The sequence below is a fragment of the Carcharodon carcharias genome, chromosome 6 (assembly GCF_017639515.1).
Source record: "Carcharodon carcharias isolate sCarCar2 chromosome 6, sCarCar2.pri, whole genome shotgun sequence".
NCBI classification, from domain to species: Eukaryota; Metazoa; Chordata; class Chondrichthyes; order Lamniformes; family Lamnidae; genus Carcharodon; species Carcharodon carcharias.
In genome coordinates this window covers 129,584,146-129,601,360 of record NC_054472.1, presented here as the reverse complement: position 1 = coordinate 129,601,360, position 17,215 = coordinate 129,584,146, and the positions used below count along the sequence as shown (strand labels likewise).

The 17,215-nt window shown below is 43.0% G+C and overlaps 1 protein-coding gene across 5 annotated transcripts in view; it reads right to left on the bottom strand.

The window, feature by feature from the left end:
• LOC121278752 (copine-3-like) overlaps positions 1–16,359 on the bottom strand; it is a 69,989-nt gene extending 53,630 nt beyond the window's left edge. For 2 of the 5 annotated variants that reach the window (XR_005943274.1, XM_041189149.1), the window contains exon 1: positions 15,939–16,020. Coding sequence is in view for 1 of the 5 variants with exons in the window: in XM_041189149.1 (XP_041045083.1) it covers positions 15,939–15,963 (25 nt within the window). In the remaining 4 variants the exon portion in view is untranslated. Of the gene's footprint in view, positions 1–15,808; positions 16,021–16,293 lie in introns of those variants that run through there. The other 3 variants (XM_041189150.1, XM_041189153.1, XM_041189151.1) reach the window with 3 other exon arrangements.
• Between the last annotated feature and the right edge of the window lie 856 nt (positions 16,360–17,215).

Sequence of the window (17,215 nt, the reverse complement as noted above, 5' to 3'; positions counted from 1 at the left end):
AGAGGGCCAGTGATAGGTGGAGATTGCCAAAAGATGTCATAGAAAAAAGGACAAATAGGTGTTGACGGTGGTGATATTTTCTTAGCTAATATCACCACCGTCAACACCTCTTTGTCCTTTTGTCTATGACATCTTTTGGCAATCTCCACCTATCACTGGCCCTCTACCCTCTATCCAGCTCTACCTGTCCCACCCCCACCTCCCACCCCCACCACCCACCCCCCTAAACCAGCTTATATTTCACCTCTCTTCTATTTTTCCTTAGCTCTGCTGAAGAGTCATTCGGACTTGAAACGTTAACTGTGCTCCTCTCCGCAGATGCTGTCAGACCTGCTGAGTTTTTCCAGGTATTTTTATTTTTGTTTTGGATTCCCAGCATCTGCAGTTTTTTGCTTTTATCATTCTGTACTGAACGTGCTTTATTCTGTTCATAGGTCACATCTGATTTCTATTATAACATTTGTAATAATAATTTGTTATGTATCAAATGCTAAAAGTCATAAAGTAGAATTAGAGCAGCCCTTAATACCATAAGTTGTTTCTCAACTCTCATCTTATTTTGAATTGCTTTCCCACCACCTTCTACCCCCATTACATATGTCGTTGTTGCAGAAATATGCAAATCTGATCTTTAAATCAGGGACAAAATTGCAAAGAAATTACCCAAACCACACATAGTCTTAGCACGCACCTCTGTTATTTTTAATCTGCTGGTATGTGATAAATTTAGCTTGGTTCAAAGCACAACTCACCTCTGGAGCAGAGACAGATAATGCTATCTCTGATTACATCAGCTTTACTGAATAGACATTATTTCCTGCCATTAGTGAAAGCTAATTTATTACATCATTTATTTTCTAAAAAATGGTTAAGAAAGAACTTAAATTCAATGAAACCATTAAAACCTAAGAATCCATTAATCTAAACTATTGTAAAGAAATCCTTCAAAAACCTACCACCATTCACTACATATTTAAGAAATTGTCTTTAAAGATTGTATATGAAGGCTTTCAATCATTCACCACTAAAGCAACAGTGTAATATTTTGCACCTGTGCCCGTTGTAAGACTTACAAAGGCAGGCACACCGATTAGCTCAGTACGAACATTATTTTGTCTCAATGCAGTGACGTTAATTCAGTATTGCTCTGTAAGGCCATTAGGTAAGTATCAGTAAGGACCCTCATGGCATTTTTCTGCACTGTCCTCAGGGTTTAAAAGTTACCCTTGTGCACTGCTAACCAAACTGGAAGCAGAGACATGAGCTAGCCAGAGCACACCATAAGATTCTCCAAGTTACGTGCTACTATTCAGCATATAGTTTGGTATAATGTTTTCTTTCTTCAATGGCGCTGCACAAGGATTTCATGAATTTTATTCTAATGTCAAATATCAAGAATAAATTTCATCTTCTACCATTTTACCATCTTATCTCCAGGACAAGGTGGCACAAAATGCTGTGGAGACATAGCGATACCCATATTCATGCCATTGGTGAAAATTCTTTTGCTTGCACTATAGGGCTTTCAGTGGTTCTCTGCCTTGACATTCCCTTGTATTAACCTGCTCCCTACATGGGAAATGTAAGGGAGATGCCACGATTTACCAGCAGGCTATTTGGAAGCTTGAAATGATAATCACAAGAGTGAAGTGGTAGATCACATCACAATCCCATAAACAAGTCTCCTATGAATGGAGCAAAGAAGGTTGTTCTACCTAATTTAATAATAATTGATGTGGTGCAAAAAGTGGAAACATTTCCAGTCAACACTACAGACATCAATAGCATAATGAATACAAAGTTAACCCCTCTTCCCCACCCAATAAAACATCAGTGCTGTGATTGATATCAGAATTATGGAACAAACAAGTACTTTACTTAGACACCAGTGTGTTTCTTATCAGCCTGTGTATAGTCAAGCAAATTAGCCTGGTTTGGTCGTCTGATTTGGGTTGAACATCATGTTAGGCATGTACTACGTGTTTGATCCTATTTTAACTTAGGTCATTTTGTTTTTTGTATATTAACTCATATGGTAAAGTCGCAGTTCCCTGTACCTTTTAAAAGTGTCTATGAGCAGAAAGACAAAGTTCGAAGTGGTCACTTTTCAGCATCCATTCAGTGGATTGAGGGCTGCTGCTGCGCCACAAGTGGCAGGCCTGAGAATTGCAGGTCCAACTGAACAAAACTCCAGACAGCTGGGCAGAGTCTTCTGCCTACCAGGTGGGCGGGCCCGACCCAATCTCCGGCAGGCAGAGAGTCGATCCCTGCCAGAGAAGTGGGCCCCACTTCCATTTTAAGTGGGCGGGCCAATTAAGGCTCACCCGGCAGGAAGCACTATGCACTTCCTGTGCGGGTGGGGGTGGGGGGGAATTCCCCAAATACGAAAGAGCGCACATCTCCCTGAGGCTAAGTGCTGCCCCAAGCAGATCGCTGAAAGTTGTACAAACATTTAAAATAGAAAAATTTAAAAATCCTTAATGAGATGGGACATGTTAATAAATTTCACTAAAACTTTATTAAAGTTTTTTAAACCCTACACAAAACCTCATCCTGCCAGTGGATGAGGTTTCATGTTTTTTCTAATTCCCCGCCGGGACTCCTGGCCTTCCCACCGGCCTTAAGGTTGGACGGGCAGGTCCTTTAATTGTTTTAATTATCCAGTCAATGGCCTCAATTGGCCATTGACAGGTCAGCGGGCAGACAACTGATTTCGCTGTGCCCCTGCCTTCCTGAAAATTTAAATGGGACAGGATGATGTTGGGGGTTCCCCCCGATGTCATCTCGTGTCATTTTGCGCATCAGCAAGCGAGCCCCACCCCCTGCTCACCAAAGGCCAAATTCAGCCCCTGGAGTTTCCAGATTTCAGCGTTCCAGCTGCAGGGGGTACATAGAAAACGGTTCAATTGACATCCCAAAGAATTCAGTAAGGGGTGCGAGACAATTGTTAAAAATACGGCACAATCCCGTAAAATAAGTTATAGTTGGTCACCCTGCTTTGTGTCTGCATCAATGTGCTTCATCCTCCAGCTCTCTTGCTTGTAGCTCTCCTTTGTGTCTGACCACACAGCTTCTGTACTTAACTTCCTTCCTGTTAATGCTGCTTCCAGGTCAAGAGTTGCTAGATCACATGGTCCAGTATTTATTATTCAATAAAATTACAATTTGTCCCTTTAGAACTGATGCAAACTTCTAAAGTGTTTTTCAAACATTCTTAAAAACAATTATAGATTGATTCCACAGACATTTTAAAGCAATTACAATTTTTTCTAACTGCACGCCACCTTCCAAACAAATAACTCATTGAAAGTATTCTTTAAAGCCATATTTTTATTTGAAAATATACTTACTGAATGTGCCTCTCATGGAAAATCTATTTTATTCCAGACACACACACACAAATCCAGTGTGTACAAATGCCTATTTCAACAACAAAATCTCCACCAGTACAGACATTCAGGTGATACTTATTATTTAAGTGTCAGTGAAGTGGAATGGACTGGTCTTTGTTTTTACAGAATTAAACAAGTGGTAAAAAATCAAAGCATTATTAGACACAGATTTTTATGTTTTTTTGGGGGAGGGAAGATTTCTATTTAACCTTCCCCTTTTGCTCCACTACATCTATGTTCATAAACAGTTCAAGTTGGTGATCTGCTCTGTGTTCTTTTTCAAAACTGCTGAGAACAGTTATCACTAGGGAGTAGACAATTTCATGCATGCCTGAGGCAATGACTTTGAAAATAAATATTTCTAACATCTAAACTAACTCTTTGTCTATAGACATTAAACATGTGCTCTAGTTCCACAAATCGCACAGGCTCCGGCTCCACCATCTCTTTCCATCACAAATAGCTTATCCATCTGCTTCTGCTTCTGATGTGATGGCATTACAGACTACCATCCATATTCCATCAACATTTATGGATGGGTAGATGTGGTTACCAATGTGATAATCTGTTTTTTCACAATGCTGATTGAAGTCTAAATATTGGGCAGGATAGCAGGGCTATCGGCCCTGCTCTTCTTCGAATAGCAGCATGGGATCTTTTACATCCACCTGAGCAGGCAAATAGAACCTAGTCTCATCTGAAAGACAGCACCTCCAAGAGTGAAAGTGCTCCCTCAATACTGCACTGAGGCATCAACCTTAATTTTGGTGCTCAAGCTCTGGAATGGGACTTAAATCCAGAACTTTGCGATTCAGGGGCAAGAGTGCTGCCAACTGAGCCACAGCTGACACCAACTTGGACTGCATTCCCTTGAATTTAGAAGGTGAAGAAATGATTTGAAAGATGTTTTTAACATTTAATGAGAGAGGATAGACAGAAATAAATTATTTTTGCTGGTTAGGGAGTCTAGGACTAGGAGACAGTTTAAAAAATAGACCCAGACCTTTCAAGAGTGAAATTTGCCAACACTTCTACACACAAAAGGTAATAGAAATTGGGAACACACTTCCACAAACAATAATTGATACTTTATTGGCCACTTAGACCATGGAGCCTATATCATTCAATGAGATCACCATTGATCTGAGCCCCAACTTCATATAACTACCTTTACCACATATCGCATAACTTTAATTGGCAAAAATCTATCAATCTCTCAGAATCACACAGTGCAGAAGAGGCCCTTCAGCCCATCGAGTTTGCACCGACACGTGAGAAGCACACGTGAATCTCAATTGAATGATATAGGCTCCGAGAGTCCCCGAGGGCTAAGTGGCCAATAAAATAGTTTCTCATAAACAATATATTAGGCTATTTAACATTCTGGGTTATTACAGGAGTGCCAGGCCCGATTTCATCCTACCACCATACAATTGATGGCAGACAACCCCAGATATCACAAATGCACACAGTTCCTCCTATTCCCAAGTTCAGGCATAGGTTAAAGATTACACCTTCGTTGCAAATGGCTAACATTGCAAACAAGGATCAAGCCCAGAATCTTGCAGCCTGAACAGCACTTGATGGTCAGATATTTACCAGTTCAATTGTTAAGACGACACAAACTCTTTGAAAATGGTATACATTCCAAGACACCAGCCAAATTCAAGATGTATTTAAGACTTCATACTTTTACCTCGTACAGGCAAGTTAGGGTAATATAAAAACACAAGACACCTAATAATATTTCTTCCTTCCAAGTCTTTTCAATGACCAATCCATCTAGACAGAATCTAATCCCTTCATTATTTTAGAACCTCAATCAAACATTCTATAAACCTGTGCTTAAACCTCCTAACCGCCACATAGCTAATGGAAACAGCTGCAACTTATTGAGCCATTCTGCTAAGAGCCCCATGACAGATTATTCTCTAGCCTTCCTCACCTGTACCTTCACCAAGGCCCTTATAAGAACTAAAACTAGGCATAACATTTCAAGTGCAGCCATGCCCAAGTCTTGCCCAGGCTTCACAGAATCACAGAGCAGAAGAGGCCCTTCGGCCCATCGAGTCTGCATCGACAGGGGAGAAACACCTGACCTAATCCCATTTAACAGCACTTGGCCTATAGCCTTGAATGTTATGATATGCCAAGTGCTCATCCAGGTACTTTTTAAAGGATGTGAGGCAACCCACCTCCATCACCCTCCCAGGCAGTGCATTCCAGAATGTCACCACCCTCTGGGTAAAAAAGTTTTTCCTCACATCCCCGCTAAACCTCCTGCCCCTCACCTTGAACTTATGCCCCTTTGTGACTGATCCTTCAACTAAGGGGAACAGCTGCTGCCTATCCACCCTCATAATCTTGTTTACCTCGATCAGATCACCCCTCAGTTTTCTATGCTCCAACCCAATTCTATCCAACCTCTCTTCATAACTTAAATGTTTCATCCCAGGCAACATCCTGGTGAATCTCCTCTGCACCCCCTCCAGTGCAATCACATCCTTCCTATAATGTGGCAACCAGAACTGCACACAGTATTCCAGCTGTGGCCTCACCAAGGTTCTATACAACTCCAACATGACCTCCCTACTTTTGTAATCTATGCCTCGATTGATAAAGGCAAGCGTCCCATATGCCTTCTTCACCACCCCACTAACATGCCCCTATGCCTTCAGAGATCTATGGAAACACACGACAAGGTCACTTTGTTCCTCAGAACTTCCTAGTGCCCTGCCGTTCATTGAATATTTTCTTGTCAAATTACTCCTTCCAAAGTGTATCACCTCACACTTTTCAGGGTTAAATTCCATCTGCCACTTATCTGCCCATTTGACCGTCTATATCTTCCTGTAGCCCAAGACACTCAACCTCACTGTTAGCTACCCGGCCAATCTTTATGTCATCCGCAAACTTACTAATCCTACCCCCCACATAATAGCCTATGTCATTTATATAAATGACAAAAAATAGGGGACCGAGCACAGATCCCTGTGGTAAGCCACTGGACACTGGCTCCCAGTCACTAAAGCATCCTCTATCATCATCCTCTGTCTCCTACATCTAAGCCTATTTTGAATCCAATTATGAAATTACCCTATATCCCATGTGCCTTTGCCTTCTTTAAAAGTCTCCCATGTGGGACCTTGTCAAAAGCTTTGCTGAAATCCATATAAACGACGTCAATTGCACTACCCTCATCTACACACCTGGTCACCTCCTCAAAAAATACAATCAAATTTGTTAGGCATGACCTCCCTCTGACAAAGCCATGCTGACTATCCCTGATCAAACCTTGCCTCTCCAAGTGGAGAGAGATACTCTCCTTCAGAAATTTCTCCAATAGTTTCTCTACCACTGATGTGAGACTCACTGGCCTGTAGTTCCCTGGCTTATCTCCATAACCCTTCTTAAATAGCAGAACCACATTAGCTGTTCTCCAGTCCTCTGGCACCTCTCCCATGGCCACGGAGGAATAGAAATTTGGGTCAGAGCCCCTGCGATCTCCTCCCTTGCCTCCCTCAACAGTCTGGGACACAAATCATCTGGACCTGGAGATTTGTCCACCTTTTAAGCCTGCCAACACCTCCAATACCTTGTCACTCCCTATATCAGTTTGCTTAAGAACCTCGTAGTCTCTCTCTCCGAGATCAATACCTTCACCCTCATTCTCTTGGGTGAAGACGGACATGAAGTATTCATTCAACACTCTAGCGATGTCCTCTGGCTCCACCCATAGATTGCCCTGTGGGCTCTCTTTCCCTGGTTATCCACTTCCCATTGATGTACTTATAGAATATCTTGGGACTTTCCCTATTTTTACCAGCCAGAGCTTTCTCATATCCCCTCTTTGCTCTCCTAATTGCTTTAGGCTCCAACCTGCACTTTCTGTACTCCACTAATGCCTCTGCTGATTTGCTTCCCTTGTACCTGCTAAAAGCCTCTCTTTTCCTTCTCATCGTAACCTGAATGGTCATCCATGGTTCTCTGGGCTTGTTACTTCTTCCTATCACCCTAGAGGGAACATGTTGAGCCTGTACCCTCCCCATTTCTTTTTTGAACACCCCCTACTGTTCCTCTGTAGATTTCCCCACAAGTAACTGTTCCCAGTCTACCTTGGCCAGATCCTGCTTTATTTTACTTAAATCCACTCTCCCCCAATTCAAAACATTTTTTTGCAATATGTCTATTTCTTTGTCCATAACAAACTTAAACTGTACCATGTTGTGGTCTCTATCGCTAAAATGCTCGCCCACCACCACCTCAGCCACCTGTCTGGCTTCATTACCCAGAATTAGGTCCAGCAATGCACCATTCCTTGTTGGACCCTCTACGTATTGACCTAAAAAGTTCTCCTGTACACATTTCAAAAAATCCACTCCATCCAAGCCCTTAGCACTATGTCTATCCCAATTAATGTTGGGAAAGTTGAAATCACCTAATATAATTACCCTATTGTTATTGTTTTCACACACCTTCACAAATTGTGCACATATTTGCTCCTCAATTTCCCGCTGACTATCTGGGGGTCTATAATAAACACCTAATAATGTGGTTGCCCCTTTTTTATTCCTAACATCCATCCACAAAGCTTCATTCGATGCCCCCTCCAAGATATCATCTCTCCTTACTGTAGTAACTGACTCCTTAACTAATAATGCAACACCTCCTCCTCTTTTACCCCCTCCCCTGTCTTGCCTGAGGATTCTATATCTTAGAATGTTGAGCTGCCAATCTTGCCCTTCCCTCAACCACATCTTAGAGTGGCTACTATATCACAATTCCATATGTCAATCCTCACCCTTAACTCATCTGTTTTACGTGTAATACTCCTGGCATTAAAGTCGAGGCCATCCAGCCTTGCCTTACTCTCTTGAAGCTTATTGCAACTGTACTCCCTTTGACTTGATGGTTTTACTGTATTATGATGTGTCCCTATTCTGCTAACATTCTGTGTCCCCTCCCCCTGCCGAATTAGTTTAAACTCCTCCCAACAGCACTAGCGAACCCACCCGCAAGAATGTTAGTCCCGCTCTGGTTCAGATGTAGACCGTCCCACTTGTAGAGGTCCCAACTTCCCCAGAAATGGTCCCAGCGATTCAGGAATCTAAAACCCTCCCTCCTGCACCAACTCTTAAGCCACGTATACATCTGTGCTATTCTCCTATTTCTGAGCTCGCTAGCACGTGGCACTGGGAGTGATCCAGAGATTACAACCCGAGAGGTCTTGCTTTTTAGTCTACTGCCTAACTCCCTAAATTCTTGATGCAAGACCTCATCCCTCTTTCTACCTATGTCATTGGTACCAACATGCTTTGTATGCTTATTTTTATATTGTAAAAATCTAGCAACATAACTTATTTCACTCCCAGTAGCCTTGTCACATTGCTTGTGATTCTTCAATGATTTAGCAGCTATGACCTTTAGCAGATTCCCAAAATGTAAACACATTCCTGGAGTTTTATCAGACCCAGATGCATAACACCACATCCACACTGAAGGGCATCAGTCACAATAGACCCATTTCCCTAATCAGTGTATAACTTTTTCCCCATTTGATCTAAATTCCCAACCAAATGCACATTCTATGTCATTTACAAATACATGAATGGTTCTATTAATGCAGACTATGAAAATGACAGGCAGCTGCATTCTTAATATGAAACTTTATAGGATTTCACTGCCCCATACAGATCTCTTTCCATTGATGATGACCTCTGCCTACCAGGTTAAAATCAACTTCCCACTGGGTAAGATGTCTGATCATCAGCTTCACATGATGAAATTTTACACAATAGCCTTCCCTGTTGCATTTTATCAAAGAATTTCTAGAAATTGTGCTCTACAACATCTACTAGACAGCTGATTTGTTCCCTTTCTCAAATCAGGTTTTTGAGGCAAAGTGCCTGTTTCCCAAGTCCAAGTCCATGCTGGGATTCTCTTAGAATTGTTGACATCACAGACCTTAAAATGGCAACCATTATCTTTTCTGCAATAGATGGCAAATTAACTGGCCTATAATTTCCATGGTTTGATTTCTTATTATTACAACTTAATCCAGGCAATTGGAACTAGCCCCGACCTCAAAGAGTTTTTAAATATATAAGCCAGCTATGGTATGGTACTGTGGTACCACATTTGAAAAAAAACTTCCGAACATGTAACACAAAAGATTAAGTATTTTTAAAATTATACAAACAATTTCAAACAGGGGCAGTGTTCCTGGATTCACACTGGTGATGCTCTAAAATTTGTCACTCAAAGTACATAAAGCCTGGTTCTGATATTAACTTAAAAGGTTGACTTTCCTTTGTTTCCTCTGTGGGGAAAAGAGATTTCATCAAGTCAGTGGCTTACTGTGGTTGCTAAGAGAGAATAGGAAATAGAAGTTGATTGTATAGCACACTAGGTGTCATTTGGCACCTTTTCATATGCTTTGTATGCAGGTGAAATTATTGTATACATGTTCCTGTAATTCTATAAAATTGGTGAACTCTAATCTTTTGTTCAGATTATTAAAATGTTAAAATGACCTTGTCTATTGCTGGCCCAATTATTTGCATTGAAATATAAGCAGTATAAGAAAAGAACCAAATAAAAGCACAATTCTGCAGATCTGAAAAAAACACAGGGTGCTGGAAAAACTCAGCAGGTCTGGCAGTATCTGTGGAGCGAGAAACAGAGCCAACGATTTGAGTCTAATATGACTCTTCTTCGGAACAACCGTTGAACAGCCAGTCTTCCCAGCACTATCTGACAAAGATGTGAGTTCATCCAACCAGTCATTTGCCATCACTGATGAGGAAAATAACACTCAAGACATCTAGGGGTGGAAATAGAAGATATGCCTTCCATCATGCTAACTGGACTTGCATTTACCGTTCACAACCTCAGGATTCCCCATAGCACATTAGATCTCACTAATTACTTGTGAAGTGTAGTCACTGTTGTAATGTGGGAAATTATAAGTCTTACATTAGTTATAAATTATTTCAATTTAAATGCAAAGGATAAGCCTCAATTTTGAGAACATGAAAATGAGTCACATATTGAGAACACAATGCATGTTATAAGCTGGTGGGATATTTTAGGGTGAGCTCCAAAGTGATATATTTTAATAAGGATGGAACTTAACTGTAACTTAAATAAAACATCACAATGGCTTATTTAGACAATTCTTTCAGGCGTTCTCATGCAACAATAGGTCATATGTATTTTGCACCTTTAATGTAATAAAACATTCCAAGGTGCTTCACAAGAGTGTTCTAAAGCAAAAATTGATAGCAAGTCGCATGAGGATGTATTATGGCTGATGACCAAAGTTTGGTCAAGAGCTAGGTTTTAAGGAATGTCTTAAGAAAGAAAAAAGAGATAGCAAGGCAAAGAGGCTTAATGGAGTGAATTCCAGAGTCTGGAGACTTGACTGGAAGCAAAGCCAGCAATGGTGGAGAAATAAAAATTGGAGATGCAGAAGAAGCCAGATTTGGAGGAGCACATATCTCAAAGGGTTGTGCAGCTGGAGGAGTTTACAGAGGTAGAGAAGGGCGAGCCTGCAGTGGGATTTGAAAACAAGGATGAGAACTTTAAAATTGAGGCATTGCTTAACCAGGGGCCAATGTAACGAGCACAGGGGTAATGGATGAACAGGGCACGGGCAGCAAAGATTTGGATGACTTCAAGTTTACGGCGGGTAGAACATGGAAGGCCAGCACTGGAATAGTCGAAGTAACAAAGGCATGGATGAGGGTTTCAGCAGCAGGTGAGTTGAGGCAGGAATGAGATGGTCGACGTTACAGAGGTGGAAGTGATTGCTCTTGTGATGGCGCAGATATATGGTCAGAAGCTTATCTTGGGGTCCGCTATGACACCAAAGGTGCAAATAGTCCGGTTCTCACATACATATTTTTTTAATTTATTTGTTCACAGGATGTGGGCATCACTGGCTAGGCCAGCATTTATTGCCCATCCCTAATTGCCCTTGAGAAGATGGTGGTGAGCTGCCTTCATGAACCACTGCAGTCTATGTGGTGTAGGTACACCCACAGTGCTGTATGGTGGGCAGACTCTGGAGAGTCAGGAATCAAGTTACTTTCTGCATAATTCCCAGTCTCTGACCTGCTCTTGTAGCCACAGTATTTATTTGGCTGGTCCTGTTCAGGTTCTGGTCAATGGTAACCCCAGGTTAATGGAGAAAATTTCTGTTCATCCAGTACCCAATATTGGACAAGCAGCGTGATAATCTAGAGACCCTGGAGAGGTCGAAAGAGCTGGTGGTGAGGTACAGCTGCATATCATTAGTGTACATGTGGAAAGTGACGTTATATTTTCAGAACAAAAACAAAGATACCTGGAAAAACTCAGCAGGTCTGACAGCATCTGCGGAGAGGAATACAGTTAACGTTTCAAGTCCAAATGACTCTTATCAGATATTGCTGCCAAAGTGAAGCATGTAAATGAGAAACAGTGGGGGGCCAAGGATAGATGCTTGGTGGACACCAGAGGTAACAGTGCAGAAGTAGGCAAAAGTGCAATTGTAGTTGATTTGCTGGCTTTATTAGACAAATAAGAATCAAACCAAGTGAGAGTGGTCCCAGCAGGCTGGACAACAATGGAGAAGGATTGGTGGTAGATGGTGTGGTCAACTGTGTCAAATCTTTCACATAGGTCGAGAGGTTTGAGAAGGGATAGATTACCCTGGATGCAGTATTAGGCATCTTAAAATTATGCAAATTATAAGGGGCCTGAACTCAGTGCCCCATTACTTACGTCAATATTTTTTCCCAGCCTGTCTCACCCAACTGTCTCAGGCTGAGCAAGATCAAAGCAGTGCGGTGCACCACCGGGCCCAGTATCGAAGTGCAGGAGAGTTGAAGTGAAGAGGGTCACACACCGTTTTTTTTAAAACAGTACCAGCTGCCGTAAACCAATTAAGTTTAAAGGTTTTTTGTAGGGGGGGGGGGAAACGGTGAGGAGGTCAGAAGGAGGTTGGGGTGAACAGGGAGAGGTCAGAGGGAGGTTGGGTCAGGGTGGGAGGGGGGAGAGGTCAGAGGGAGGTCAGGTCAAGGTGGGTGGTGGGGAGGGCAGGTCAGGGGAGGTCAGGGCTGGTGGTTGGGGGTGGGAGGTCAGGTCAGGCGGGCAGGGGTAGGAGTCGGAGGGAGGGAGGTTGGGGCAGGCAGGCGGGGGGCGAAATCGGAAGGTCGGGACTGGGTGTGGGGGGGGGTCACGGCTGGTGGGGAGTTACGACTGGCCGGGGGCGGGGAGTTGGCACGCACTCCCTCAGGACTCGGGGGGGCAGGGTGTTGGGTCTTGTAGCGGGGTGTGGGTATGCAGTGGGGCCTCAGGTAGGGTAAGCTTCTGGGGATTAGGGGACAGGGCAGGTTATCAGGCCAGGCATGGGGAATGTGGGGTGTGGGGGGTGTGGTGGGATGGCATTGGGTGTGGGGGGGATGGGGAAGGCCTTTGACAAGGGTAGGGATCAGGCCTCGGGGTGGGGGAGAGACAGAGGGGGGCCTGGAAGGTGGTGTGGCGTGGGATGAGTTGGGCCTCAGCAGGATTGTGGGGGGGTTGGAGGGTCTTCGGGGTGCGGGGTGGGTCTGGCCTTGGGCTTGGGGCATCAGGCTTTGGGTTGGGCCTGTGGTGGGGGGTGGGTGGCAGTGGGGCAAGCCTTGTAACAGATCCAGTCCGGCCTTGGGGAGGGAGCGGGTGGGGGAGTCCCATGCAGGTGGAGGGAATCCCCTGTGGGTGGGTGGTGGGGGTGTGTTGGGGGGGGTGGCGGTGAAGCGTTTCCCATGCGGGTTCAGCCTGGATCTGTGCAATTATTAACCAGAAGTTAATTCTTCTAACATTTTTTGGGTAACTATTGGTGTAACTTAGAGCCATCCAGTTTAAAATCACATTTTTGCATGGTTCCCAGCACAAGCATTTGCCCAGGTGAAGTTTCTGGGCAATTGCAAACCTAACCTGGGAACTTCCAAGAGGACATCCCCAGCACATCTTTGGGGTAACCCCCCACTAATCCGCGCTGGGGAGCTCGCAAGTTACGGCCAAGGTTAAATGTTCTTGAAAATAGAATAGATTTTCAGAAAATGTACAAATAAAGTGCATACTTTAGTACAAAGCATATTGATTCTTATCAGAGGCCAGAGTCAGAAGAATACAGACTTCTGCAGAGGCGCATGTTAGTGGGGGTGGTGAAAAAGGCATATGGGACACTTGCCTTTATCAATCGAGGCATAAATTACAAAAGTAGAGAGGTCATGTTGGAGTTGTATAGAACCTTGGTGAGTCCACAGCTGGAGTACTGTGTGCAGTTCTAGTTGCCACATTACAGGAAGGATGTGATTGCACTGGAGGGGGTGCAGAGGAGATTCACCAGGATGTTTCCTGGGATGAAACATTTAAGTTATGAAGAAAGGTTGGATAGACTTGGGTTGTTTTCATTTGAGCAGAGGAGACTGAGCGGCGACCTGATCGAGGTGTACAAGATTATGAGAAGCATGGACAGGGTGGATAGGGAGCAGCTGTTCTCCTTAGTTGAAGGGTCAGTCCCAAGGGGACATAAGTTCAAGGTGAGGGGCAGGAGGTTTAGGGGGATGTGAGGAAAAACTTTTTTACCCAGAGGGTGGTGACAGTCTGGAATGCACTACCTGGGAGGGTGGTGGAGGCGGGTTGCCTCACATCCTTTAAAAAGTACCTGGATGAGCACTTGGCACTTCATAACATTCAAGGCTATGGGCCAAGTGCTGGTAAATAGGATTAGGTAGGTAGGTCAAGTGTTTCTCGCATGTCGGTACAGACTCAATGGGCCGAAGGGCCTCTTCTGCACTGTGATTCATGGAGGGTTATATGGTTGGAAAAGAGTTAAAATTTTAATCAAAGCAATTCTTAAAGTATTCTAACATTATGTGCTGCAACATTTCCATTAAAATACAGCAGGACAGGCATTACCAGATGTAACTTAGCTGTGGGCATAATGAACATTGAAAACTCTATATATCATTGACCCAGCAATGAAGGAACAACATATTGGGATTCCCTATCCAACACCATTGTGGGAACACCATTAGCACAACTGTTCAAGGAGCAAGCAGACCACAGCCTTCTCAGGCAACTACGGATCACGATGAGCAATAAACATGACCTTACATGTGTTCCTATATCTCAAGAATATAGATTTAAAAGGGCTGATAACACAGGACATTTGAATGGAAAGATGACAGAACATACAAACATAAATATTACATACATGAAATGACTGGGAACAGAATAGGAAAGTAAAATAAAAGAATGCTGGAAATAATCAGCAGACTAAGCAGCATCTGTGGAGAGAAATAGTTTACATTTCAGGTCAATGATCTCTCATCAGAATTGGAAAAGTTTGAGTTGTAATAGGTTTTAAGCAAATGCAGAGGCAGGGGATGGTGGGAGGGGAGGAAAGATCAAAAGGGATGGTCTGTGGTAAGGCAGGAGTGATTAAAGAACAAGGCCAAAAAGGCAAGCAAAGAAACAAAAATTGGATATAGAAGGTGATGTAAATGAGAAATAGCAGAATCATCACCAACACCGCTGTCCAAAATATAAAGGCAGGGGGTTATAATCTGAAATTGTTGAACTCAAATTGACTTCAGAAATTTTCAAAGTACCTATTCAAAAGAGGCGCTATTCCTTAAGCTTACATTTAGCTTCATTGGAACAGTGTAGGAGGCCAAGGACAGAGGGGCCTGAAGGGCCCCTTTAGTTTTACCCCACATCCACTCTCGTGGCTGCAGGACAATCATTGCAGCCCCAGCACATCGCTGCAGGAGCTTTTGAGGGCAGTGTCCTAGTGTCCATTTCAGTTGTTTTCAGAATGGCCTCTCCTCCATCATATGGTAGAAGGCTGTTCGCTGATAATTGTAGTGTTCAGTTCCATTCAAACTCCTTTGGAGTAGCTCATGCCTGCAGTCAGCGAGACCCGGATAACATTAAGGCTTAGGCTGATGAGTGACAAGTAACATTCGCTCCACACACGTGTCGGACAATGATCATCTCTAAGAAGAAAAAAGTCTAATCAACTCCTCTTGACGTTCACTGACATTACCATGTTCGAATTCCCCATCAGCAACATCATGGGGGGCCGGCATTGATCAGAAACTTAACAAGACCAGCCTCACACATACAGCTTAATTCTTACAATGAGAGCCATCAGCTAAAAAAAAAAGTTGACATTGCACTGCAGAGGGTCGATAAAAAGCAGCAGGAAGGATCACTGAAAACGCAGATTTCACACCACTACCGCAACACACACAAACACTTGGTGCCTGATGTTTAGTTCCTGCTCTGACGACGCCCCATTATGTGAAACAAACCATTCCTGCATATTCAGAAACAAATCACATTGACGAATAGATGTAAAGCTACCAGAGAAGTAACCACACCTCTTTTTTCCTCTCACTGAAACTTGGATTCACCACGTCTCTAAGAAAGGGAAATACAACATAAAGAAACAACAAGAAGCACCCCATTACATTTAATTCCTCAGCAGGACGAGGAAAAATAAAGTATTACCACTCTGAGTCGCAACTACACTCATTTGGCAACTCGCGCACAATCGCTGCTCCTGCTGACACAAGGTTCGATCACACTGCGCATGCCTGTCCAGCTTAGTGCGAGGCGGGGTTGCAGGAGACGTCATTCCTGTTTACAGTCCTAAAACAGTAAGTGCATTTGTGCAGCCAGAACAGTAAATGGGTTTGTAAAACAGGGTGTCTGTAAAGAAAGCGATTTAAAGACGTATGCCATGAAATACCGGAGTTGCACAACAGATTACTCAACATGAGAAAATAAAGTTAATATACTGTAAGGCTGTTCTTGATCTATCAAACGGGCATTTTCTAAAGAGGTGAAACAAAAACAAAAATACCTGGAAAAATTCAGCAGATCTGTGGAGAGGAACACAGTTAACGTTTCGAGTCCGTATGACTCTTCAACAGAACTAAGGAAAAATAGAAAAGAGGTGAAGTATAAGCTGATTTAAAGGGGGACGCGGGGAGGGGGGGCGGGTGTGTGTGTGTGTTGGGACGGATAGAGCTGGATAGAGGGCAGTGATAGGTGGAGATAACCAAAAGATGTTCTGTTGAAGAGTCATACGGACTTGAAACGTTAACTGTGCTCCTCTCCGCAGATGCTGTCAGACCTGCTGAGTTTTTCCAGGTATTTTTGTTTTTGTTTTGGATTTCCAGCATCCGCAGTTTTTTGCTTTTATTCTAAAGAGGTGAAACACATTTCAGGCGAGTGGTGCCTCATTTTTAGTTGCCGGACCGGTGAAGGGATACCGCACATGGAGGTATAATTTAAATAGCTTCAGTTTACTCTGCAAACCAAAAGCATTTGCCAAATAAATACTTTTTTGTGAATATACAATGTGGATTGCCAGTCCCTCTTTTCTCCAAATCTAGGAAAATACATGAACAGGCATATTTAAAAGTTATTGAACTCAGAAGGAAAATAGTGGAAATCAATAATCCATCAGGCAATTTCATAACATTTTCCAAGTGCATTTTTATATTTGGTATTCTATACATTTTCTCAGTTTCTCTTTTTTGTATAAAAGAGGCCCAATTGAAATATCTTATTTCCCTGAAAGGTTCCCAAATTGATATTTGTTTCCCTCTTCCACTGAATTGCACTGTAAAGGAACATACTGGAGTTAAGAAATCTTTGGGGCCTTTCCACCCACTAACATATCCCATTATAGCATACATGCAAACCACAACAACTGTCAGTTTTTATATTGTGAAATGTCTGTTTCACTCCCTTCTGTCGGTGTTTTTTAATTCTAGAAT